This window comes from Oncorhynchus gorbuscha, linkage group LG02 (genome assembly GCF_021184085.1).
Source record: "Oncorhynchus gorbuscha isolate QuinsamMale2020 ecotype Even-year linkage group LG02, OgorEven_v1.0, whole genome shotgun sequence".
NCBI lineage: Eukaryota > Metazoa > Chordata > Actinopteri > Salmoniformes > Salmonidae > Oncorhynchus > Oncorhynchus gorbuscha.
In genome coordinates this window covers 19,955,107-19,982,406 of record NC_060174.1, presented here as the reverse complement: position 1 = coordinate 19,982,406, position 27,300 = coordinate 19,955,107, and the positions used below count along the sequence as shown (strand labels likewise).

The window sequence follows — 27,300 nt, the reverse complement described above, 5'->3', positions numbered from 1 at the left end:
CTTTGGCTGTAAAGCATAATTTCAAAATCTGAGATGACAGGGTGATTATTAACAAAAAGCTAAGCTGTGTTTCACTATATTTCACTTGTGATTTCATGAATATGAATATTTTATAGTAATATTTTTTGACCGTTGCGCTTTGCTAATTAGTGTAGTTGATGACAATTCTCCCGGATCCGGGATGGGTAGTTCCAAGAGGTTCAGGGGAAGTGGCCAAGGGATACTAAACCATCACAATTCTATAACACAGAACCAAGATCAAATTGACCTATATTGCGAAATGTACTGTTAATCAAGGTACAAGGTGTTAAGTAGTATTATTCATAGTGAAACCTAGAAGGTAGGCACTACCCATCCTTGGTTAACGCACTACCCGTCCTTGGTTAACCCACAACCTCACCCTCCTCTAGTTTTTTTCCTTCTCTTTCCCTCTCTCTGTTTCTCATTCTCTATCTGCCCCTCGTCTCTCTCTCTCCTACACCTCCACTCCACCTCTATTTCTCCCTTTTTCCCCTCGGGCCTCACTCACCACTGGGAGGTTTGGGTCTGGGGGGAACACTCATCTTGGGCGGCAGAGCTGGGCCGTCCTGATTCCTACTGAATGGGTCCTCCACAAACCCCGACTGGAAGGAGAGAGAGAGAAGAGAAGAGACGAGAAGAGGAGGGAGAGAGAGGGGAGAGAGAGAGAGGAAGAGAGGGAGAGAGAGGAAGAGAGGGAGAGAGAGGAGAGAGAGGAAGAGAGGGAGAGAGGGAGGGAGAGGAGAGAGGGACGGAGGGAGAAAAGGAGAGAGGGAGAAAGGGAGAGAATATATGAGTCTTCAGATGCCAAAGCTGAAGCTAATAGCAGTAACTTCACAACTATCCATAAGTTCCAAATCATATCAAGACTGATGTGCAGTGAAGGTGTTAAATCGGGAAGTTAGAAAAAATACCTCTGGATAGGAATTGTGCAGTCTAATGATTAAATAAATAAAATGTAAAAGTTCATAGTCTTTAGTAGAAATACCTGCTGGTATTCTGGGAAACCTCCTCTTCCTTCCATTGGGTCTCTGATCTTTGACATTTGGCTGAAGTCTGCGAACCCACTGTTACTGATACTGCCAAATGAGCTGTTACTGCCTCCAAAAGCAGTGCTGCTTCCAAAGGGGTCCAGAGTACCAAAGAGATCTGAGCAAATATCAACATGAGATGTTCAAGAAACGTTAGTCCAAATACACAAATATTCACAGTATTCGAACGGGTGCTGTATGAAACGTAATCAAAATGGGAACCCTGGCACTCTCCCAGAAGCTTGGCCGGTGGGTAAAAACCGCACATTCAGACAAACAAAAAAGTGTATTCGGTCCGCACTCAAAAAGATGTTGCATAAAGCTAACTTCATTATTAGATTTTTTTAAAACAAGACGGATATTAGTTGTGCTTCCAGAGTCATTGCTCAAATGTTGGCACACTGTTGCATCTATGTTTCACTGTTTCACCCCTGACTGTGTAGAAACCCTTTGTAGTTTCAGTCAAGAGTGACAAAATGAGCTGGCGAAAAGATTTGAATTTCAAGTATCCTTTTCACTTGGCTCATAAGTTCAATAGGCAAACTAACATGAAAACCTGATCCTACAAATATCCAACTGCCACAGCCTGCCCTGTGTTCTAGCACGGCGATGTTATTGCAGTACTGCATGGTGTAATGTGTTTATATGGACTACAGCAATTTCCTAGGGAAAATAAAAAGAGGACTTTCTTGCGCAACGCTAGGGAAGTGAAGGGGTTGATTGAGAATGGGACCTACACACTTGCACAGTTACAGATGGCCCTGGCCAAGGTCTCTCTGGGGCTATTTCAGATGCCACGAGCCATCCTCTGGGCCCAAGCCACAATGCATCTCTTGTTTTCACAGGGACTGTTTCAAGTGGTTCATGTGCTGCTAAGAATGGGAACCTTCGGAAAATATCACATCAAACAATAACCTCAACTGTTTCCCTCTTAAAACCATTAGGGTCAACATTTTACCCATCTTATTCATACAAATTCTATTTGAGGTAATGTGTTATTTTACACTGATATTTGTTAACCACCAGCACCCAAACACAGACTGAGACCTACCCTGTGTTCAAAAACTTGAAGGGGAAAAAAAGGGTTGGAGGGTTTAAACAGATTGTCAAAGATGGGAACTATTTCCAGTGCTTCTCGTCACCTGCTCTGCGGGTTAAGACAGCTCACAACGCCAAAGGCCTATAGGCTTATACACAGACAACAGTAGGCTGGGCAAAAAAGGTGTGGGTGCTCTTGTGCAACTCACCGGAAAATGAATCACCTTTATTCACCAAATACATTTGCAAGTAAAGAAGTGTGACTTTCCACATCACTAGTGTATATCTCTCTATCTCTGAATACAGAAAGCAGACTTATACATGACAAAGAAAGAGATGGGGAGAGGGGGAGAGAGGTAGTCAAAAAACAACTTGGGGTGAGGAGGAATAGGAGAATAGGAAAAAAGAGATTAGAGCATGTACCTGGTCCTGGGCCTCTGGTGGGTTTTGGGCTAATGGATAAGAAAGGGTCTGCGCTGCTTGTAAAATGACTTGTCTGCAAGAACAAGCAGAAAGAAACAGTTACATACATATACGTATACCAAATATTAGGAAGCTATGATCCCTTATCTATTTTATTTAGTTAAATCCACTTCAATCAGTGTAGATGAAGGGGAGGAGACAGGTTAAAGAAGGATTTCAAGCCTTGAGACAACTAAGACATGAATTGTGTATGTGTGTCATTCAGAGGATGAATGAGCAAGACAAAATATGTAAGTGCCTTTGAACGGGGTCTGGTAGTAGGTGCCAGGCGCACTGGTTTGTGTCAAGAACTGCAACGCTGCTGGGTTTTTCACGCTCAACAGTTTCCTGTGTGTATCAAGAATGGTCCAACACACAAAGGACATCCAGCCAACTTGGCACATCTGTGGGAAACATTGGAGTCAACATGGGCCAGCATCCCTGTTGAATGCTTTCGACACCTTGTGGAGTCCACGCCCCCGACTAGTTGAGGCTGTTCTAAGGGGAAAAGGGGGGGGGGGGTTGCAACTCAATATTAAGAAAGTGTTCTTAATGTTTTGTATACTCAGTCTATACACCCATTTATAAAATATACTCAGTGTGGTTAGAAGGTGCCATGATGGCTTCCCTGTACCTTGGTGGGGAGGGTGGCACTTTTACTGAAAGGGTCGGTGGTGCTGAAGGGGTCTGCCTTGATGGTGGTCTTCTTGAAGAAGTCTTCTGACGAGGCCTTGAAGGGGTCCGTCTCTTTGAAGGGGTCCCCTCCAAAGGGGTCTGGGTGGAGAGAGAGATCTAGGAGAGCAGACTGTGGATCAGACATGACCTTTCCTTCACACAGGCCAGTCTGACTGGTCTGTAAATGTCACACAGCTACGCTATATGAATCAGGTGTACTGTGTAGTCTAAAGCATATAGTGGCTGAGATAATGTCTCATTTGGTTAACCTTTTCAGTAAGACTCATTTAACCAGGTTCAGGCACTATATTCTATGCATATTGTTTATATCAGTTCAAAACTCATTGACTACTATAGTCAACTTTGAGAACGTAGCCATTCTCCATTACGCAAGACAAACACAACAAGTGTCTACAGATATTTGGCAATCACCATTTAGATAACATTCAATATCCAGCAAATATTTTCTTTGGAATCTATCTTATAATTACAGTTAGGAGTAAAGGAGGTGCTGCAATGAAAACATCAGTGTTTTTTTTCCCTCATCGTAGAGATAAGGGAACAGAAATTTCACAATATTACAAAGAGAGAAGTGTGACGGTGAAAGCCTGTTTCACAGCTCCATAGTTTCATTGACATAACAAGAGGATGGCATTGTATGTCCATCAGTGGAGGCTGCTGAGGGGAGGACGGCTCATAATAATGTCTGGATCGGAGCTAATGGAATTACGGTGCCACCAAACTCCTGTGATGTCCATGTATAATCAAACTCATGTGTTGTGAATAAATAAATACCTGCAGCGGATGGTAGTGATGACTGCTTTGCAAAAGGGTCATTTTGGAAGGGGTCACCTATAGGAGAAGAATCAAGTGGGGGGGAATCAGAAGCTATGCCAAAGAGGACAAAAGCTAAAACGCTGGAATTGGTCATCTAAAGAGAGAGAGAGACAGAGAGAGAGAGAGAGAGAGAGAGACAGAGACAGAGAGAAAAAGAGACAAGCGAGAGGAAAAAGAAAGAAGGACAGGAGAGAGAGGGAGAGGAAAGAGAGAATTTTGGAAGGGGTCACCTATAGGAGAAGAATCAAGTGGGGGGGAATCAGAAGCTATGCCAAAGAGGACAAAAGCTAAAACGCTGGAATTGGTCATCTAAAGAGAGAGAGAGAGAGAGAGAGAGAGAGAGAGAGAGAGAGAGAGAGAGAGAGAGAGAGAGAGAGAGAGAGAGAGAGAGAGAGAGAGAGAGAGAGAGAGAGAGAGAGAGAGAGAGAGAGAGAGAGAGAGAGAGAGAGAGAGAGAGAGAGAGAGAGAGAGAGAGAGAGAGAGAGAAAAAGAGAGAGAGAGAGAGAGAGAGAGAGAGAAAAAGAGACAAGCGAGAGGAAAAAGAGAGAGGGACAGCAGAGAGAGGGAGAGGAAAGAGAGAGAGGAAAGAGGGAGAAGGAGAGGAAAGAGAGGGGGAGAGGAAAGAGAGAGAGGGAGAGTAAAGAGAGAGAGGGAGAGGAGATGGAGGGAGTGGAAAGAGAGAGACAGAGAGGAAAGAGAGGGAGGGAGAGGAAAGAGAGGGAGAAGAAAGAGAGCGAGGGAGTGAAAAGAGAGTGGAGATGGAGGGAGGAGAAAGAGAGAGAGGAAAGAGAGAGAAGGAGAGGAAAGAGAGAGAGGGAGAGGAAAGAGAGATAGGGAGAGGAGATGGAGGGAGTGGAAAGAGAGAGACAGAGAGGAAAGAGAGGGAGGGAGAGGAAAGAGAGGGAGAAGAAAGAGAGCGAGTGAGAGAAAAGAGAGTGGAGATGGAGGGAGAAGAAAGAGAGAGAGGGGGAAAGAGAGAGAGGGAGAGAAAAAGAGAGAGGGGTGAGAGGAAAGAGAGCGAGGAGGAGGAAAGAGAGAGAGGGAGAGGAAAGAGAGGGAGAGAAAGGAGAGAGGGAGAGGAAAGAGAGCGAGGAGGAGGAAAGAGAGAGAGGGAGAGGAAAGAGAGAGAGGGACAGGAAAGAGAGAGGGGGACAGGAAAGAGAGAGAGGGACAGGAAAGAGAGAGAGGGAGAGGAAAGAGAGAGAGGGTGAGGAAAGAGAGAGGGACAGGAAAGAGAGAGAGGGAGAGGAAAGAGAGAGAGGGAGAGGAAAGAAAGAATCAGCACCTTTGAACGGGTCTGTCTTGAAGGGGTCTTCGGAGTGAAAAGGGTCTGTGTGCATCTCCTGAGGGACGCTATTGAACCCAGATGTATTCACCTTGAACGGGTCCTCCTGAGAAGGGGAGAAAAATAGGGATTTTGATGTCTGTCTGGCTCTGGAGAGCTTTGGTTTATTTACTCTTAAAATGCTACCACCATCTCCAACCATTTTCCCCTCAGACAGGCATTAAGGAGATAAACCAAGTCAGATCGACTCCATTGTTTATTCAGTCGACCGCTAAGTCTCGCCAAGCTGCCAAACACGATGGCCATCAAATCAAATACTTCACATTTCAATTATGGCCCACTCAGGTTCAAGTGGAGGAATTTGAGTTCAACAACACTAACAGAGACCTCGGAGAGTGGAATGTGTGCCTTTAGAGAAGCCCCACTATGACTGCCTGGTTCCAGACCAGACCAGAGCCCCCTGAGCTTGAGTTTCACTTTAATAACACACAGGCAATTTTCATTCTCCTGCAATTTGTCCATTCGGTGTCTGCTGCGCCCCACTGCACTCAGCTGGTCCCAATGAAATAGCACCCGAGTCGGTAGGAAACACACCTCTTATTAGGGCCCACATTCTTCAGGGTGTCAGGTTTCTCTAGAAAACCTGCCTTCACGGGCCAGACGAGCCCTGGCTATGAAAACGCTTACTTGTTATGTTTCATTAGCAGGACTTCTCATTTCAATAAGAAGTCTGACCATGATCCCTGTATTCAGTCCACCATGACATTCAATGCTGCCCAGAATTAGGACTAAGAATAAGAGCTAAGTGTCCGAGCCCTTTCAAAACGCACAGGTAATAAAGCTTAAGATGGAATAACAGAGGGCTGCCAGGTAAAATAACTGTGCGAGAGTATTTAAGGCAAGATAATTACATTATGCGGAAAGCAAATCAAATATAACCAAACTATGGGATTAATCCATTTAAGATTGTGGAGTCGCACGTTTGATTGGAATATTTCTGATGCTAAATCATGGAAGTGATACCTCCTTTCTCTGCAGGTGAAAGTTCTGCATATTCCCATCATCGTCTCTTTAGCTGCAGCTTTCTGCAGCTGTTCAAAGTGGTGACAAGCAGATCAATTTCACACCCAGGCCAGCAAGTTTCAATGACTCATCATATTACCATGATCTGAAATGAACTACAACATTACACTAGGGCTGCAATCCATTGTTCAAGTCCAAATGTACCAGCTGTGTTCAGTAGAGTAGGTTTAACCAGTTCTCCACTCGACACCAACCATTCAACCTCAATTTACCTCTCGTAAATATGACTTCTACAGACTTGCAATGCACTTAGGTACTACTACTATAGGTTTACAAATAGAGCCAGATGACGTGGTCAGGAAAGAAACTGTGGGCCGTAGTAATAAGGACTTCATTCAACCTCCTGTCCTTTTAAACAGTGTGGTGTCCTCACCACGGCGCCGAAGTCTCCGTTCTCGCGGTCGGGGAATCCCTCGCTCATGTCAGCCAGGTTGGTCATGCTGCCTCTGTGTGTCCCATTTAAGGTGCTGTTGTACTGCTCAATGCTCTTATTCATCTCCTGCTGGCTGTCCTGGATCTGAGACAGCTTACTGCGAGCCTGGAGGAACAGCACAGCACATACACAGTAGGTTAATGTAGGGTTTCTTTCAACACAGAGAATGTCATGGTTGTTAGGGTAACAACACCGTCCTATGTGAATGCAGGATGCTGTGGTCCATGTGCTGAGCTGGCTCTAGACTTTTTGGGGTCCTCAGTGAGATTTGGTTGGGCCCCCCACCCAATCTCGTAGGTAAAATCTCGTGGCCCCCCTGTTGACCGTTGAGAAAACATTTAAAAGTTTTGAAGTTCATTTCCTGCAATTTTACACAATTTGCCATGAGGCAAGGAGAAAATGTTGCCCTTTTAAAGCAGGTTTTATGAAATTCTACACATTTTGCCATGACTTTTGCCATGGTAAAATAATATCTAAGTGACAGTAGCTAAGAAAATCCATGGGGGCCACCTGGAGGTCAGGGCCCCTGGGCATGTGCCCTTCATGTCTGGTCGGTAATTCGGACATGATTACTACAAGTTTTGATAATTGGCTAGACTAATTTACCAACCAAAAAAATGTTAGTGTGTGACAATTGAGTGACTGTCATTGACTGACATAACAAAAGGAAAACTGCTGATGAACAACCAAATTTCAAAACTTCACCTTGTGCATTCTACTATTCTAACTTGTGGCTGGGGTCCTAAGAGACCACTTCCGTCACTTGTGCTTGGAGCCAGCCATGTCCAAGTGTTTGTACATAAGGTTGTGATGACTTTTTCCATTTTATTTCAATATGTCCTTGAGACTAAACCAAAAAGAGCCAACACAACAAAAATAATCATAAAGTGGCTACAGCTGAGTACTGGTATTCCCCTTGGCTCCTCACAGATGGTGGGCTGAGAATACAACATAAACTATGGTGGTATAATCTCAATATAATTCAAATTTACTGAGAGAAGAGTGACGAATTCTGATATTAGAGTCAATATGATTTGGTCCTGATGAGTATGGAAGTGCTGCCATTTGTTCATGAGTGTAGATGAGAACGGATCATCTTTCACTTACTTCGATGCAATGGCAAGGACGTCCCCACCTATAAAAGACAACACAGCCATCTATGGCTCAGCATCCTTTCTCGGGTGATATGAGAGATGTGAGATCTGAGGCGTGGGCTGTGGCATGTGGAAGTCATGTCAGATATGATGATTCAGATGATGCAGAAAGCAGAGGTAAAACAGCTGGTTCTCTAACTGAAACTGCCACACCCAAACCTGGCAGAGGACTGAGAACCAGCTGATATCTCCAAATTAATTCAAGAGGGGTTGACGACGATGACATGCACTTTAAAATATAATAACGGAATATATTACATTTCTCTCTAAAAACAACTTCCCTAGAACTTCACTGAAAATGAAGTATGCCTTAAATGTCCAGTTTATGCTGAATATCTTTCAGAGAAATGAGAGGATAGAACTCAAGGGGGAATGAACCGAGCCCAAATTGAATCTGGTTGTTTCCGCCATTCATGACACAGTTTCCCCCTGGTGGTCACATTAGAAAGTGTCTTGCAACAGGTCCTCTCACATCCCACATCTCACATCAGCCTGGTTCACACCACAGGACAAAACAGAGCCAAGCCATGCTGAGCTGAATTGCCTGGTTATACATCCAAAATAGATAGCTGTGCTGAAACCATGCAAGGAAAGGATAGTGCAACAATGAAATATCAGAGCCAGCATGGTTCGGGTTAGATCTATTGTGTGAATCAGGTAGGGTCGTGGTCCTTGTCCTTAGCCCGATCCACAACAGGACATTACTGTGTATGGGACCTCTGCATATCTGACTGGGAACATTCCTGTTCCTTCTCCTCTCTCACTACCTGGCCCCAGTGGTTCTCTCTCACCTGGTTTATCTCGTCCTGGGTAGCTTTGAGGGATCTGATTATAGTCTCCAGCTGGAACTTGCCGGCAGTCAGGCTCTGTTCCATCTGGCTCTCCTCCAACTGCAGCCGGTTCAGGTCTGCTTTAGCCCGGCTCAGTTCCTCCTCCTGGCTCTGCAGGTCTGTCTCCTGGGAGTGGATCTGGTTCTGCAGAGATGAGATCTGAGGTAGAGAAAGAGATTGAGAGCAACAGACAGAGGGGAAGAAAGAAAAAGTGGACAATGTAAGCTTTGTCCACCAATGCAAGGATGGAAGGTCTGTCTACCAGATTGATAGTGAAAAGTAGCTATGGATAAGTTTTATATTGATTCCACGGCTACTACATGACCCCTCCATCCCTCTCACCATTTGAGACTCCTCGTTGCACTGGATCCTGACGTCGTTAAGCATGTCCTCCAGCTTGGCCTTCTGCTGGTCCATCTCCTCCAGCCGCTCCTGGGCATCCTGCTTCTGGGCCTCCAGCTCCTGCAGACTGCACGTCTCTCTGTCCAGGTCGTTCTGCATCTCCTGATGGACAGATGGGGGGAAAGAAAAGGATATTGTTTTGGGGGAAGATTAATTTCATAATTGAAATAGTGTGTTTTGGATAAACTGTACATTCCTGATTCATCACAATACTTCAATTTGGAGAACCACCATATCACATTTAAATATACACTGCTCAAAAAAATAAAGGGAATACTAAAATAACACATCCTAGATCTGAATGAATGAAATATTCTTATTAAATACTTTTTTCTTTACATAGTTGAATGTGCTGACAATAAAATCACACAAAAATGATCAATGTATATCAAATTTATCAACTCATGGAGGTCTGGATTTGGAGTCACACTCAAAATTAAAGTGGTGAACTACACTACAGGCTGATCCAACTTTGATGTAATGTCCTTAAAACTAGTCAAGTGGCGAATTTGCCAATCTTGGTGTTCTCTGGCATATGCCAAACGTCCTGCACGGTGTTGGACTGTAAGCACAACCCCCACCTGTGGACGTCGGGCCCTCATAGCACCCTCATGGAGTCTGTTTCTGACCGTTTGAGCAGACACATGCACATTTGTGGCCTGCTGGAGGTCATTTTGCAGGGCTCTGGCAGTGCTCCTCCTGCTCCTCCTTGCACAAAGGCGGAGGTAGCGGTCCTGCTGCTGGGTTGTTGCCCTCCTACGGCCTCCTCCATGTCTCCTGATGTACTGGCCTGTCTCCTGGTAGCGCCTCCATGCTCTGGACACTACGCTGACAGAAACAGCAAACCTTCTTGCCACAGCTCGCATTGATGTGCCATCCTGGATGAGCTGCACTACCTGAGCCACTTGTGTGGGTTGTAGACTCCGTCACATGCTACCACTAGAGTGAAAGCACCGCCAGCATTCAAAAGTGACCAAAACATCAGCCAGGAAGCATAGGAACTGAGAAGTGGTCTATGGTCACCACCTGCAGAACCACTCCTTTATTGGGGGTGTCTTGCTAATTGCCTATAATTTCCACCTGTTGTCTATTCCATTTGCACAACAGCATGTGAAATGTGTTGTCAATCAGTGTTGCTTCCTAAGTGGACAGTTTGATTTCACAGAAGTGTGATTGACTTGGAGTTACATTGTGTTGTTTAAGTGTTCCCTTTATTTTTTGAGCAGTGTATATACTGTACATATGTGAAAACCCCTGAGTCCCCTTTTAATAAAAAGTGGTATGCCTGCTCACCTGCACCTCTGAGGACTTGTGTCTGATGGCCTCCTCAGCATCTCTAATGTCCTGCTCCAGGGTGAATTTCTCCCTGAAAGAGAGACAAACACACACAACCATCAACCAACAGCGCCACAGGGTAGAACCAGACAGTCTCCTGCTCCTCCTTCCTTCTCTCCTCCTCCTTCCTTCTCTCCTACTCCTCCCTCTCCTCCTCCTTCCTTCTAACCTCCTCCTTCCTTCTCTTCTCCTCCTCCCTCTCCTTCCTTCTCTCCCACTCCTCCCTTTCCTCCTCCTCAATCTCCTTCTCCTTCCTTCCCTCCTCCTCCTTCCTTCTCTCCTACTCCTCCCTCTCCTCCTCCTTCCTTCCCTCCTCCTCAATCTCCTCCTCCTTCCTTCCCTCCTCTTCCCTCTCTCCCTCCTCCTCCCTCCTTCTCTCCTCCTTCTCCCTTCTCTCCTACACCTCCCTCTCCTCCTCCTCCCTCTCCACCTCCTTCCTTCTCGCCTCCTCCTTCCTTCCCTCCTCCACTCCTCCCCCTCCTTTCCTTCCATCCTCCTCCACACAAAACAACAAAATAAAAAGGACAGACTGTGACAGCAAAGAGAGGGTTACCTGAGAGCATTCCAGTGTGTAAAAGCAAGATTTCTGACGCAGCATGTAAAGTATGTGGTGAAAACAAAAGATTGATAAAATACACACAGTAAAGGAAGGTTGGAGGGGGGGGGTGAGAGGGGATGAGGTGGGATGAGCGGAGATGAGGTGGGATGAGAGGGGACGAGGGAAGGAACACCAGCTGTGACCTGTCTTCTCCTTTGAAGTGTGCATTTTATGCCCCGAGTTCTAGTGTGTAGATAGCATAACGATATATTAAAACACAAAACAGTATACAGATGTAGAATCTTAATTCGAGTCAGTTTGCTGCAGCAGGAAAATAATCCTTTAGCAACAGGAAATTATTATTATAATTAAAGGACTTATTATTTCATTTTTTATATTTTATCAACAATACAAAACATACACATACAAATGACAACATCATACAAACATCAACAACATCACACCTGCCCAGACCCACTAGCACACACCCCCCATCTTCAGCGTCCGCATCACTTTCTACCACATGGTGTCAAACTGCACCCCGTTGCCCACACACTTTCCATTTTTAGATAATAAAGCAATTGACCTTTCCATTGCATTAATGACGAAGGATTGGTTAATTTCCAGTTTTAAGTATATGTTGTTTTAAGATGATAATGAATGGAATTTTGTAGGTGGTTCTGCAGGGGTTGATACATTTTCGTAAGGGACATTTCAAAGTGGAAATGTCAAACTTCAGAAGCCTTTTAAAACCTCAAATAAACTTTGCAGGAAAGTTATCTTGCAAAAGGGTGATCAAATTAAGATCATACATCTGTAGTTGCTACTTTTATTGCATTTAGGTTACTGCTGTAAAACCGCAATGTCTAACTAAATTAAGTCAGAGCTATGTTGAGTGATGATTGATGAAAAGGAAATGAAGAGAGGATCTCATACAGGGTGACATAAGCTGGATATGACATAACTAAGCAAAAAATATCTGAAAAAATGACATCCCTAAAGACGGTGTGTTTTTCAGGTACGGATTTCTGGATCATTGTCAGTGGCACAAATGTTGCATGATGAGAAATAAATTACAATTTGAGATCACTTTGAAAGAAAATAACCCCTTTGATGTCTCCACAGTGTTGTGAATTACCTCTGCAGCTGAGCGATCTCTTGACTGATGTCATCAAGCTCCTTGATTCCAGTGAACTCTGACCCTGACCCAACAGAACTGGAGCTGTCCTGTGGATGGTCAGAAAGAGAAAAAGAAGAAGAGAAAGAGAAGAAGAGAAGAGAAAGAAAGTTAGCCCTATTCTTAGATAACCTGAAAGCCCGAATGCCACGACATCAAACCATCCAGACCAAACCAGAGGGTAGATAGAGAGAGAGATCACAGGGAAGGAAGCATCACAGAGGGACGGGCGACGGGACGAGTGCAACAATGTCTGAGGGGAGCCGGTCACCATCGCCATGGTTAGGAAACTCAGGAGGTCAAGTCACACCACCGTTCACAGCCAGAGTTCTCACAAATGCTTTTCATCATTGGGTTTCTGTCTCGTGAGCCATCGAAAGCATTTGTCGAGTTTTACCAGTTACCTACCCAGAACTTGAACATTATTTGCTGATACAGAGATATAACCCAGAAAGTGGCATTCAGCAGCGTTTAGGTTAGGGTAAAGAAGAAAAGAGTGTGCAGTAAGCTCCTGGTAGGGTCTAAGCACCAGACTGGAGCAGGATCACAGCAGTCTACACACACAAAGCACATCACAACTCCGAAACACGGTTCCGAACCATTGCGATTCCAAACCATATAAATATAATTTCACACCAAATCAATCAATGAATAGTTATGTCCATCAAGAGGATACTCTCTCCACAGCTCAATAATGTAGTTACATAACACTCCCTGGCTGCCAAAACAAGTCTTTCTTATCAGAGGATCAATGTCCCTCCCTCCACGCTTTTAAACCAAGCACCTGGAAGCAGGGCCATGGAAAATGCTAACACATTTTCAAAAAGCAAAATATGGGAGGACGTCACTCACCCGCCTCATCTCAGACAGAGCAGCCATCTCAGAGCTCACAGGGGTCACATACCCAGACATACTCTGTGGATAGAAACAAGGGATGAAGACTTCCTATTGAACACAAGAATGATTCCTAGCCATGAGACACATTGAGTGTCAATCCAAGAAATGAATACAGAATTAGATATTTTTTTAACTGTGTTATATGTCTAAAAGTGTATAAACATAAAGAAAGTTGCACACTCTATATATGCTCCCAACAATTTCATTGGTAAACCTAATATCATTTTTCTCAAAGTGGAAATACAAGTACTTTAAGCATGTCCCTGCACCAAAATAGGTTGTTTTCAATAAAACATTACAATAATGTGTAGAGCAGTGGTCCCCAACCGGTCGATCGTCACTGGTGGATCTCCAAGCCATTCCTAGTCGATCACCAAACATTTCTGTTAAAAACCCAATAATAAAGCCTTAAGTTCCTATTTTTGTGTTTGTTTCGTGCTTGATTCAGCAGCCCTAGTTCCGGGAAGGCACAGTGTTCCCATTATGAACCATTTCATGTGTCTGAAGGTAGAACTCTGGCTACCTGGCAGGCCTAGTGAGCAAATCAAGTGCACCTATTTGTATTTGTATTTATTATGGATCCCCATTGCCAGCAGCTACTCTTTCTGGGGTCCAGCAAAATTAAGGCAGTTTATACAATTTTAAAGACATTAAAATACATTCACAGATTTCACAACACACTGTGTGCCCCGAGGCCCCTACTCCACCACTACCACATACTTCCAGTTCTAAATCCATGTGCATGTATAGTGCCTACGGCTGGCCAATCATATAGCTCAGACCACCGTGTCTGTAGTTTCCTCGCGCCATAGACTTTAAAAAGAAGCCTCGAACGCACAGTTTAAGTTGTTATTCAGCACTGTCAACACTTTTATGAGCCATAAAATGTGCATTCTCCCTACTTCCACTCAAGATACAACCAGCACTGCAGCTGCAATTAATGACTATAGCAAAGTGTTTCAAAAAGCTTGTGTTGATATTTGCAGCTTGTGTCTTTTTTAATATCGAGGAATATTTCACTTTCTCTGGTCATAGAAGTAACAACATAAATTGGTGCATGAGGCAGAAATAATGCTGTGCGACTTAAGTTTCGCCATCAACTAGAAGACTGTGTCCACTTTTCTCAGTGGAGGGAGGGAGCGAGGTGGGACGGTAAGTCGGGTGAGAAGCAGCCTCACAGCTGCTCCCTTCCCTCAGACTGGCCATCAGATGCAGGCCATCAGTCCAGTAAAATAAATAAGCTAATTTTTATGCTCACTCAGCTGTGCCTCACAAGTAATACAACAAATGATAAATTACCAGTGTGATCATATACCTAAAATGTTGAAATATAATTTCAAAATGGTCTGAGAAGAACAACTGTCATGCCCTGATCTTAGAGATCCTTATTATTCTCTATGTTGATTAGGTCAGGGTGTCACTCAGGTGGGAAAGTCTATGTTTTCTATATCTTTGTTTTTGGCTGCGTGTGGTTCCCAATCAGAGGCAGCTGTCTATCTTTGTCTCTGATTGGGGATCTTATATATAAGTTGTCATTTTCCTTTTGGGTTTTGTGGGATCTTGTTTTTCTGTTTAGTGTCTGTTCCTGACAGAACTGTGAGCTTTCGTTTTCACGTTTGTTATTTTGTTTGAGTGTTTTTAGAATATTAAAATCATGAACACTTTCCACGCTGTGCCTTGGTCCACTCTTCATTCCACAAACGAGAGCCGTTACAACAACATTGGCAGGGAAATTCAAATGTAGACAATATACAGTGATAATATATTGGGCCAAAGCCTATTTCACAAACTTCATTTCTACAAAACTGTTTTTAATTGGTTAAAGTTGCATAGGTTTAAGTTTTTGAAGTCCTGTTTAAAAACAAATCTGAGCGGTAAATCTCAGCTTGCATTTTGCCTCAGAAAGTGATCTTGACACTGGTGTAGAGCATTCGATTTGCTTACTGGGGAACACACAGTTCAGCTAAAACCATTGACAACTGCGTGCCGATTTCAAGGGATTGTTAAATAAATGTTAACTATTTGGTTGTAATATCATCACCTCTTGAAGAGCATAGTCAGACCTACGAATTTCAGATTATTCTATGCAAAACAATTGCGCACATTTATCTCTATCATCAGAGTTATACAGAAAGTACCTGCCTGCTTATCATGATCAGTAAACATCAATGATCATGTCATTTCAGATACATAGAGTAGCCTCACGATATCTCTCAATATTTGCCACCATTAACTGGATAGTTGAGAGATATAAACTAAACCTGACAAGTATAAGTGGTTTAGGTTAATTTCCCATATTTTGTGCGCTGTGTCTATAAGCTACCTCTAGAAACGTTGCACAGTTGGCTAAACATATGCAGTGGGGCAAAAAAAGTATTTAGTCAGCCACCAATTGTGCAAGTTCACCCACTTAAAAAGATGAGAGGCCTGCAATTTCCATCATAGGTACACTTCAACTATGACAGACAAAATGAGGGAAAAAAATCCAGAAAATCACATTGTAGGATTTTTAATTAATTTATTTGCAAATTATGGTGGAAAATAAGTATTTGGTCACCTACAAACAAGCAAGATGTCTGGCTCTCACAGACCTGTAACTTGTTCTTTAAGAGGTTCCTCTGTCCTCCACTCGTTACCTGTATTAATGGCGCCTGTTTGAACTTGTTATCAGTATAAAAGACACCTGTCCACAACCTCAAACAGTCACACTCCAAACTCCACTATGGCCAAGACCAAAGAGCTGTCAAAGGACACCAGAAACAAAATTGTTGACCTGCACCAGGCTGGGAAGACTGAATCTGCAATAGGTAAGCAGCTTGGTTTGAAGAAATCAACTGTGGGAGCAATTATTAGGAAGTGGAAGACATACAAGACCACTGATAATCTCCCTTGATCTGGGGCTCCACGAAAGATCTCACCCCGTGGGGTCAAAATGATCACAAGAACGGTGAGCAAAAATCCCAGAACCACACGGGGGGACCTAGTGAATGACCTGCAGAGAGCTGGGACCATCCTGCAGTGCCAGACGTGTCCCCCTGCTTAAGCCAGTACATGTCCAGGCCCGTCTGAAGTTTGCTAGAGAGCATTTGGATGATCCAGAAGAAGATTGGGAGAATTTCATATGGTCAGATGAAACCAAAATATAACTTTTTGGTAAAAACTCAACTCGTCGTGTTTGGAGGACGAAGAATGCTGAGTTGCATCCAAAGAACACCATACCTACTGTGAAGCATGGGGGTGGAAACATCATGCTTTGGGGTTGTTTTTCTGCAAAAGGGACCAGGACGACTGATCTGTGTAAAGGAAAGAATGAATGGGGCCATGTATTGTGAAATTTTGAGTTAAAACCTTCTATCATCAGCAAGGGCATTGAAGATGAAACGTGGCTGGTTCTTTCAGCATGACAATGATCCCAAACACACCGCCCGGGCAACGAAGGAGTGGCTCCGTAAGAAGCATTTCAAGGTCCTGGAGTGGCCTAGCCAGTCTCCAGATCTCAACCCCATATAAAATCTTTGGAGGGAGTTGAAAGTCCGTGTTGCCCAACAACAGCCCCAAAACATCACTGCTCTAGAGGAGATCTGCATGGAGGAATGGGCCAAAATAGCAGCAACAGTGTGTGAAAACCTTGTGAAGACTTACAGAAAACGTTTGACCTCTGTCATTGCCAACAAAGGGTATATAACAAAGTATTGAGATAAACTTTTGTTATTGACCAAATACTTATTTTCCACCATAATTCGCAAATAAATTCATTAAAAATCCTACAATGTGATTTTCTGGATTTTTTTTCTTCTCATTTTGTCTGTCATAGTTGAAGTGTACGTATGATGAAAATTACAGGCCTCTCTCATCTTTTTAGGTGGGAGAACTTGCACATTTGGTGGCTGACTAAATACTTTTTCGCCCCACTGTATAGTGGTAAGTAGACCTAATGTACATTTTTCTCCAGGCGATGGAGGCCTACCTAGCGAAGCTAGCTACCATTACAATTACTTCTGACAGACATGATATAGACTACATAGATTGATGGACCAAGTCAAATTGGCTAGCTAGTTAATAACAGATCACGTCAATATGGCTAGTTAACAAGCTAACTTTCAGGGGATAAACTAGATGGCTATACCAAAACATTGTTTGATTTGCTTGCCATTTATAGTGGTGATGACAGGAGTCCGACTGACAGCTTTACCAGGACGAGGACTTGTCGATGTCAAGCTCTTTTCAAAAGCCTAATGTCTGATGAAGCAAGCTAAATTATGTTGTTTGCTTAGCTAGCCACATGCCAAATGGATAGGTCCCTTTACATATTTGAAATGACATGATCATTGATGTTTACTGATCATGATAAGAAGGAAGGTACTTTCTGTAAACTCTGATGACAGAGATAAATGTGCTTTGCATGGAATAATCTGAAAATTGTAGTTCTGACTATGCTCAATAGGTGATTTATTTAAACCAAATAGTTCTAACATTTATTTAACAATCCCTTGAAAGTGGTACATAGTTATCAATGCTTTTAGCGACGCTGGGGGTCTCCTTGCAGCCAAACAGCCAAATCTAATGTATTGTGACGCTTTATTGAAAACAACCTATAGAAAGAGTGTGTATGTGTGTGTGTGTGTGTGTGTGGTGCATGAATGCGTACATGGGAGGGAGTGGTACACACTGGAACGGGAGTGCCCCTCTCTGAAGGAGGGATCATGTCAGGGGTCAGGGCCTGAGGAGGGTCCATGCCTTTGCTGACTTTCTGCTGGATGAAGTGCATGGCCAGAGCAAACTGCTCCCGTGTCAGCTTCCCCATCTGCCTGGTGTCTGCCAGGGCCCTGGACACACAATAATAACAACATGAGTAATACAGTCAATTCAGTCCGGTAATCAGGTGGCATCAGCCATCAGTCAATCTCTCCTACCATATATGTGCCAGTAGATTCTGGGGCAGCCCTGAGTGCATGAAGATGTCCTTGACTTCCATTCCGCTGACAAAGCCATCCAGATCCAAGTCTGTCTTCAGGAAGATTTCATCAAAGCGTCCTCTGTCTGTCACCGGGACCACCCAGTTCACTGAGTGCTGACATGGAGAAGAGATTACATGCATTATCACACACATATCTCACATGTTAAATGTTTTTGTGTGTGTGTGTGTGTGTGTGTGTGTGTGTGTGTGTGTGTGTGTGTGTGTGTGTGTGTGTGTGTGTGTGTGTGTGTGTGTGTGTGTGTGTGTGTGTGTGTGTGTGTGTGTGTGTGTGTGTGTGTGTTTACCTGCGCGGATTTGAGTGTGTGTTTGGGAGAAAGGCTGCCGGCACTGTTGAGGGAGTTCATGCTGCCGTGGGAAGGGGTGGAGCGCAGGCTGTCCTTGGGGGGCGGGGGGCTGGCGGGCAGCACAGGCACGGTGCCAGGGAGGGAGCCAACCAGAGACTTCTTCCTCTTGTTAGGAGGGATGAGAGAGGAGGGGAGAACAGAGGGGACCGGCTCCTTCTCCAGGGCCCGATAGACCAGGTGCATGGCCTGGACAACAGAGGGGAAAGAACAAAATCAACTAGTCATTACAAATGCTATTACAAGTAAGCCTTATTACCAATGTTATTAGACAGTTATTATGTTTTACTATTGTGTCAGTTATAATCTTATACACATGTGAAGGTGAGCTGTGAAATATTTGTTTATTCAGATCTAGTCATTCCACAAGTTCCTGGAGTACACCTTACCACAGCAAACTCATCTCGATCCAGATGTCCATCTTTATCAATGTCACTAAGATCCCAAACCTTTCCTAACACGTCCAGAGGTAGTTTTGAGTTGATTAGAACTGGTTTTACTTTGTCACCAGAGAGTAGTCCACTGACTGGTGCAAGACTTTCAAATATCCCATCGAATTTACTCTTTTCTTCGGGCTGGAATAAAAAATGAACAAAAATAACAATGAGTGATTGATAAACAAAGGTAAACTCATTGTTGATGATTCTCTGAATTCAGTGTTTTGGATGATACAATAAAAAAAAGTGTAAGATACAAAACTAAAATATGTCTGCATCAACCAAGCATATGGTCCTGGGGTGTTTCAACATGACTCACCCTCACAGCCCAGTGGGGTTCACTAGAGACCGATGATGTGCTTAGCGATGGGCTGCTAGTGTCCTTCTATAACAAAACCATTTTTAAAATAACTTCACCTTCACGCTTACTTTACAATCTCCCAACCAAACATATAAACATATAGGGTTTGAGAAAATAAACGCATCATAAAACTATCATGAAACATGAGTGTAGTTAGGAATGTACTAGTTAGGAATGTACTAGTTAGGAATGTACTAGTTAGGACTGTACTCTTTAGAATTGTACTAGGTAGGATTGTACTAGTTAGGATTGTACTAGGTAGGATTGTACTTGTTAGGATTGTACTAGTTAGGATTATACTCACAAATTTTGGGGGAGGGATAGTGAGGTTCAGACTAGTGAGGCTGACGTCTTGTCCGCTCTGTGCACAGGCCACCAACCGCAGAGCTACATAGAACCCCTATTAGACAAGACAGGACAACATAATTGTTTATGGGAACCATACAAATACCAGCTCAATTGCCCTCAAGGGCCACAGAATCAAAGGCATCACACAAAGAGAGGAAATGATTAGTTCTCTACCTGTTTGTCCAAGAACCCTTTCCCATCTGGGTCTGCCAAATCCCAGATCTGAGGGGAGACAAACACAAACAAGATGATCAACGAAGGAAACATCAATTAAAGCATCAATGTGCAACAATCATTATGGAATGTGTACAAAGTAAAGTAATAAACAATCAATGTGCATAACAGTCCCAGATAACCAGCTGAATGTGATGGTGAGATAGAATAGGCTAAGACTCAAAGCAGAGTATGACATAAACAGACCAAGGTAACACGTAAAACAAAAGATGGGTACAAACGGTACACCAAATATAGCTGAAACAAGTACACACCCTAAAGGTTCTGATAAAGAGAAAGGAACGACCCTGATTAAATCAGACCAGGCAATGACGTAAGATGTGGTCATCTTTTCCAGTTATATTCCTCTGGGAGTACTGAAGCATGCCTGTGTGGAGGTGCTCGTATTACTCCTTAATGACAGAGACACTCTAATAAACATAACTTCCTGCTGGTTGCTTTCAGAACATTTTATCCGTCTACAGTGTCCGAGACTATTCCCTTGAGTCTGCCACTCTGCCCAAGGTTTCAGAGGCCGGCAGTGCTACACAGTACCCGTGCTACCCACCTTTCCCAAGGTGACATCAGGAAGGCCAGATTTCTTCAGGAACAACGCAGCTTCCGTGGGCCCTACTCTCCCCGTGTTTCCTGGGTCCACCTTGCAACAAGCACACAGCAAACCAAATTATGAAATGTTTCTATCCACACCTTCACTCTATACTGTTGAATGTGTTTAGCGTTGTCTTAATGCATCCATTGAACAATAAAGACATGTAATGATCCCCAATCTATGTAGATAATATGACTATGTGATAACCAAACTTTAAAATGTATTTTACCTGTCTATAAAAGTTCTCGTACACAGGGTTCCCACTTGACAGCTGATTGGGGAAAGGTTTTTCAGATTACTATTTCAAATAGCTGCTGGAAACCATTGTCTTACGTCAAATAGTGTGACACACCCCACCAAACTACTACTGACATCTGGACCCATCCTTTAAAAAGGCACTTAAGGGTCTATCACAAACAATAGCTAGAGAGGGATTTCCTGTCCCATGACATCAAATATGAATGTCCTCTAATAGGCCATAGCCAAGTTGTTGAGTACCCTTTGTGAGCTCTTTAAACTTAAAGCGTTGTGTGAATGATAAGATGGCAAAAGGTGTTATAAATCCATGTTCTCCAATAACACTAAAAGCCTATCTTTGTTATGTTTTAATGGAATAACTAGAAGCATCATGTAGCCTAGCTAATGTGATTGACACAAAACTGGTCCTCTCTGCAAACTTACTTAAAATGCAAAGTACCCAGCATCGACATAAGCGCACAAGCTGGTCAGTCATCATTCATCACATCTAGTAGGTAGCTGCAGGCATTACGGTATCACTACTCACTTCATAGCTATCACAGTGTAGCAGTGTATTAATATGTATATATTAATATACTGTTATTACAGTAACTGTTCGTGTTATTACAATGTTATAATAGACCAATTGTGTAGCTTGCTAGCTGGTATTGTTTAGCTGGCAAGCTATCTAAGCTTACCTAGCTAACTATATATAGCTAGCCTTCTAGCTCGCTATAGCTAACTAACGTTGAAATATGTTGGTATGTTTTGGTTGCATACCTCCTGCTCTTCTGTCTTGTATCTACATCTAAATATTTATGAAACATATCTCAAAATATCTTTCCTCAAATGAGTATTAACGTTAGCTAGCTTGTTCATTTTTAAAGAAAGCTAACGGTAGCTAGCCCACTAGTCAGGCTAGCTAACTAGCTTTCTAACAGTACTCTCTTCAAGCTTACTGTCAAGGCCTTGTCCCATCCAGCTAGCAAGCTAAATACCTTCTGTATTTGTCTTCTTTCTTATACAAATTGGATAAAGAGCACACCACTAAAAACGGCAGGTCATCAGCATGCACAACAGCTAGACTGAAAGTCCACTGCATAATATTGAATACATTGCAGTAACATTACCTGGGTGAGAGATGTGAGTGCTGCCATCTTCCCTGTTGCTGCGGGAACGCACACACCCTCCAGTTCGTAGACAACACCACCTCCTAGTGGACAAGCTTGTGCATGGCACTTATGATTGAAATGATAGTCTTTCAAACGTGTGAAAATTGTCATATTGTTTCAAGCAGTAATGTAAAGTACTTAAGTATAAAAATGTAAAGTACCACTTAAGTAGTTTTTAGGGTATCTGTACTTTAGTTTACAATTTTTTGTATTTTTGACAACTTTTACATTTACTTCACTACATTCCTAAAGAAAATGTTTTACTTTTTAATTTATTTTCCCTGACAGCCAAAAGTACTCTTCACATTTTGAGTGCTTAGCAGGACAGGAAAAGTGTCTAATTTACGCACTTATCAAGAGAACATCGCTGGTCATCCTTACTACCTCTGATCTTACACTCTCACTAAACACACATGCTTTGATTGTAAATTGTTGGAGTGTGCCCTGGCTTTCCGTACAATAAAAAAACAAGAAAGTGTTGCTGTCTGGTTTGCCCTCAAATAAGGAATTTGAAACTATTTATCCTTTTACTTTTTTAGCAATTACATTATATACTTTTGATACTTAGTATTCAGACCCGTTGACTTTTTCCACATTTTGTTCCGTTACAACCTTATACTAAAAAATCTAGCATCAATCTACATAATGACAAAGCAAAAACTGAGCAAAAACTGATTTTCAGACATTTTTTGCAAATGTATAAAACATTTCAAACGGAAATATTCAGACCATTTACTCAATACTTTGTTGAAGCACCTTTGGCAGCGATTGCAGCCTCAAGTCTACTTGGGTTTGGGGCGGCAGTGTAGCCTAGTGGTTAGAGTGTTGGACTAGTAACCAAAGGTTGCAAGCTCAAATCCACAAGCTGACAAGGTACAAATCTGTTGTTCTGCCCGTGAACAAGGCAGTTAACCCACTGTTCCTAGGCTGTCATTGAAAATAAGAATTTGTTCTTAACTGACTTGCCTAGTTAAATAAAGGTTTTTAAAAAAAAGTCTTCTTTGGTTTGACACTACAAGCTTGGCACACCTGTATTTGGGGAGTTTCTCCCAAACTCAGCAGATCCTCTCAAGCTCTATCAGGTTGGATGGGGAGCGTCGCTGCACAGCTATTTTCAGGTCTCTCCTAAGATGTTCAATCAGGTTTAAGTCCGGGCTCTGGCTGGGCCACTCAAGGACATTCAGAGACTTGTCACGAAGCCACTACTGCATTGTCTTGGCTGTGTGTTTTTGGTCGTTGTCCTGTTAGAAGGTGATCTAGTCTGAGGTCCTGAGCTCTCTGGAGCAGGTTTTCATCAAGGATCTCTCTGTACTTTGCTCTGTTCATCTTTGCCTCAAGCCTGACTAGTCTCCCAGTCCCTGCCGCTGAAAAACATTGCCACTGCATGATGCTGCCACAACCATGCTTCACTGTAGGGATGGTCCCAGGTTTCCTCCAGGCATGACGCTTGGCATTCAGGCCAAAGAGTTCAATCGTGGTTTCATCAGACTAGAGAAACTTATTTCACATGGTCTGAGAGTCCACATGGTCTGAGAGTCCTTAACTCCAAACAGGATGTCATGTGCCTTTTACTGAGGAGTGGCTTCTGTCTGGCCACTCTACCATAAAGGCCTGATTGGTGGAGTGCTGAAGAGATGGTTGTCCTTCTGGAAGCTTCTCCCATCTCAACAGAGGAACTCTGGAGCTCTGTCAGAGTGACCTTTGGGTTCTTGGTCACCTCCCTGACCAAGGCCCTTCTCCCCCAATTGCTCAGTTTGGCAGGGAGGCTAGCTCTAGGAAGAGTCTTGGTGGTTCCAAACTTCTTCCATTTAAGAATGATGGAGGCCACTGTGTTCTTGGGGACCTTCAATGCTGCAGAAATAGTTTGATATCCTTCCCCAGATCTGTGCCTCGACACAATCCTGTCTCAGAGCTCTACGGATAATTCCTTTGACTTCATGGTTTGGGTTTTGCTCTGACAAGCACTGTCAACTGACATGCACTGTCAATATGTCAAATTAATTGAATTTGATTTACTCCAATCAAGTTGTAGAAACATCTCAAAGATGATCAATGGAAACAGGATACACCTGAGCTCAATTCCAAGTCTCATAGAAAAGGGTCTGGATAGTTATGTAAATAAGTTATAAAAATAAATAAAAAATCTGTTTTCACTTTGTCGTTATAGGGTATTGTGTGCAAATTAATGAGGAAATGTAATTTAAAATTAGAATAAGGCTGTAACTTAACAAAATGTGGAAAAAGAGAAGGGGTCTGAATACTTTCCAAATGCACTGTAAGTAAACTCAGCAACAATAAAAAAACATCCTCTAGCTGTCAACTGTGTTTATTTTCAGCAAACTTAACATGTGAAAATATTTGTATGAACATAACAAGATTCAACAACTGAGACATAAACTGAACAAGTTCCACAGACGTGATTAACATAAATGGAATCATTTGTCCCTGATCATAGGGGGGGGGTCAAAATCAAAAGTAACAGTCTGGTGTGGCCACCAGCTGCATTAAGTACTGCAGTGCATCTTCTCCTCGTGGACTGCACCAGATTAGCCAGTTCTTGCTGTGATATGTTACCCCAATCATCCACCAAGGCACCTGCAAGTTCCCGGACATTTCTGGGGGGAATGACCGTAGCCCTTTCCCTCCGATCCAACAGGTCCCAGATGTGCTCAATGGGATTGAGAATCAGGCTCTTCGCTGACCATGGCAGAACACTGACATTCCTGTCTTGCAGGAAATCATGCACAGAATGAGCAGTATGGCTGGTGGCATTGTCATACTGGAGGGTCATGTCAGGATGAGCCTGCAGGAAGAGTATCACATGAGTGAGGAGGATGTCTTCCATGTAACGCATAGCGTTGAGATTGCCTGCAATGACAACAAGCTCAGTCCGATGATGCTGTGACACACCGCCCCAGGCCATGACGGACCCTCCACCTCCAAATCGATCCGTCTCCAGAGTACAGGCCTCGTTGTAACACTCATTCCTTTGACGATAAACGTGAATCTGACTCGTCAGTGAAGAGCACTTTTTGCCAGTCCTGTCTGGTTCAGCGATGGTGGGTTTGTGCCCATAGGCGACGTTGTTGCCGGTGATGCCGGGGACATTCAATTTATTTCCCTGGCCACATCTGCAGTCCTCATGCCTCCTTGCAGCATGCCTAAGGCACGTTCATGTAGATGAGCAGGGACCCTGGTCACCTTTCTTTTGGTGTTTTTCAGAGTCAGTAGAAAGGCCTTTTTAGTGTCCTAAGTTTTCATAACTGTGAACTTAATTGCCTACCATCTGTAAGCTGTTAGTGTCTTAATGACTTTTCCACAGGTGCATATTCATTAATTGTTTATGGTTCATTGAACAAGCATGGGAAACAGTGTTTAAACCCTTTACAATGAAGATCTGTGAAGTAATTATCTTTGAAAGACAGGGTCCTGAAAAAGGGACGTTTCTTTCTCTTTTTTTGCTGAGTTTATGTTTAAAATCAAATACTTTTAGACTTTTACTAAAGTAATATTTTACTGGATGACTTTCACTTTTAGTTTAGTCATTTTCTATTAAAGTATCTTTACTTTTACTCAAGAATGACAATTGGGTCCTTTTTCCACCATTGGATTCAAGATGCATAGTCTTGTGTAATCATAACCAATGACACAATTTTAAAGCTTTGAAAACCTATTTATTGTACATAACGCTGAAACAATAACCTTAAAAAACATTCAGCAAACCTTCAAGTGGGGCATTTAAGGCTAAATCCCTATGATTTATTGTAGTTCCTGTGGTTCCACAGCATGCCATAGCTCAACTTAAGCCTCTGTTTTAAAACTCATGCAATCAACCAATCGCTCAGAGCAACAGTCTTCACAATAAAGTGTCTTATTTTGCAAAAGCTGAAATCAACTCCATGTACATTATGATACAGAAAGTCAGCTGGGTCAATCTTTCTCGTCTACACACAAGAGAAAAGAAAAAGCAGAGGCCTGTGTTGCGTGTTGTTCACACAAAACTGGGTGGTTTCTAGCACTTCCAGAACTTCACTGCACTTTTAACACCCATTATAGGATGGCTGTTTGATTATGATAGTCAATATAAATCCTATGGCACTCATCTATGAATAATTAAAAGACACATTTTGACTAACCATGGACCTATAAAAAAATCTGTACACAATTTTGCACAAACAAACAATTAATCTTCAACAAAATGAGACTAACCTCAAGACATGGTAGAGTGGATTAAAAAAAACATACAGCATGATTTATTTTGACATGATACATTAAGGATCAGGGGCAATCAAAACACACAAGAAAGTGTTCAGGGAGAACAGAATCAGGTGTGCATAGCATGCTTATGAAATAATAACAAAGGGACATGGCTCAAATGGCATTCAGCTCAAACTAAAAATCTAATCAAAATATAGATGAAAACTCTCTTGGTAAATAGTGTGGTCTACAGCTTATCATTAGAACTAGCTTTCAAGTGTTGAGCAAGTATTTGTAAAAAACAACTATGTTGCTCAAACTTCATTTAGTGCAGTCATATGGTACCTTACAGTGAAACTACACTGGGACACATCTGGAACCAAATCCAGGATTACTCATCATGTCTCATCCTACAGTGAAACTATACTGGGACACATCTGGAACCACTGCTGCTACTCTCTGTTTACCATATATGCATAGTCACTTTAACTATACATTCATGTACATACTACCTCAATTAGCCCGACTAACCGGTGCCACTGCACATTGGATACCGGGACTATCTGCATTGTGTCCCGCCACCCGCCAACCCCTCTTTTTCGCTACTGCTACTCTCTGTTCATCATACTTGCAGAGTCACTTTAACCATACCTACATGTACGTACTACCTTAATTCATCTGACTAACCGGTGCCTGTATATAGCCTCACTGCTGTTATAGCCTCACTACTGTTATTATTCACTGTCTTTCATTGTTGTTTTGTATTTCCTTACTTATCTATTGTTAACCTTATACCTATTTTCTACACTGTTGGTTAGGGCCTGTAACTAAGCATTTCACTCTAAGGTTGACAAATAAACTTTGAATTTATTTGATCTGAAATCCAGGATTACTCATCATGTCTCATTTTACAGTGAAACTACACACTGGGACACATCTGGAACCTAATCCAGGATTTCTCATTATGTCTCATCTTACAGTGAAACTACACTGGGACACATCTGGAACCAAATCCAGGATTACTCATCATGTCTCATTTTACAGTGAAACTACACTGGGACACATCTGGAACCTAATCCAGGATTTCTCATTATGTCTCATCTTACAGTGAAACTACACTGGGACACATCTGGAACCTAATCCAGGATTTCTCATCATGTCTCATCTTACAGTGAAACTACACTGGGACACATCTGGAACCAAATCCAGGA

At 42.8% G+C, this 27,300-nt stretch overlaps 1 protein-coding gene across 7 annotated transcripts in view; it reads right to left on the bottom strand.

The window, feature by feature from the left end:
* Positions 1-21,922, bottom strand: part of eps15l1a (epidermal growth factor receptor pathway substrate 15-like 1a) — a 30,516-nt gene extending 8,594 nt beyond the window's left edge. For 5 of the 7 annotated variants that reach the window (XM_046303996.1, XM_046303959.1, XM_046303977.1 and 2 more), the window contains exons 1-22: positions 21,851-21,922; positions 20,713-20,754; positions 20,442-20,531; positions 19,835-19,882; positions 19,617-19,712; positions 19,271-19,336; positions 18,904-19,089; positions 18,458-18,703; positions 18,109-18,266; positions 17,844-18,021; positions 13,151-13,213; positions 12,260-12,348; positions 10,542-10,614; positions 9,189-9,350; positions 8,808-9,005; positions 6,803-6,967; positions 5,347-5,452; positions 4,020-4,076; positions 3,184-3,341; positions 2,511-2,583; positions 1,007-1,167; positions 530-623 (exon numbers count right to left, since the gene is read on the bottom strand). In XM_046303996.1, coding sequence (XP_046159952.1) covers positions 530-623; positions 1,007-1,167; positions 2,511-2,583; positions 3,184-3,341; positions 4,020-4,076; positions 5,347-5,452; positions 6,803-6,967; positions 8,808-9,005; positions 9,189-9,350; positions 10,542-10,614; positions 12,260-12,348; positions 13,151-13,213; positions 17,844-18,021; positions 18,109-18,266; positions 18,458-18,703; positions 18,904-19,089; positions 19,271-19,336; positions 19,617-19,712; positions 19,835-19,882; positions 20,442-20,531; positions 20,713-20,754; positions 21,851-21,877 — 2,536 coding nt within the window. In that variant the 5' untranslated portion in view covers positions 21,878-21,922. The remainder of the gene's footprint in view (positions 1-529; positions 624-1,006; positions 1,168-2,510; positions 2,584-3,183; positions 3,342-4,019; positions 4,077-5,346; positions 5,453-6,802; positions 6,968-8,807; positions 9,006-9,188; positions 9,351-10,541; positions 10,615-12,259; positions 12,349-13,150; positions 13,214-17,843; positions 18,022-18,108; positions 18,267-18,457; positions 18,704-18,903; positions 19,090-19,270; positions 19,337-19,616; positions 19,713-19,834; positions 19,883-20,441; positions 20,532-20,712; positions 20,755-21,850) is intronic. The other 2 variants (XM_046303968.1, XM_046303987.1) reach the window with 2 other exon arrangements.
* Between the last annotated feature and the right edge of the window lie 5,378 nt (positions 21,923-27,300).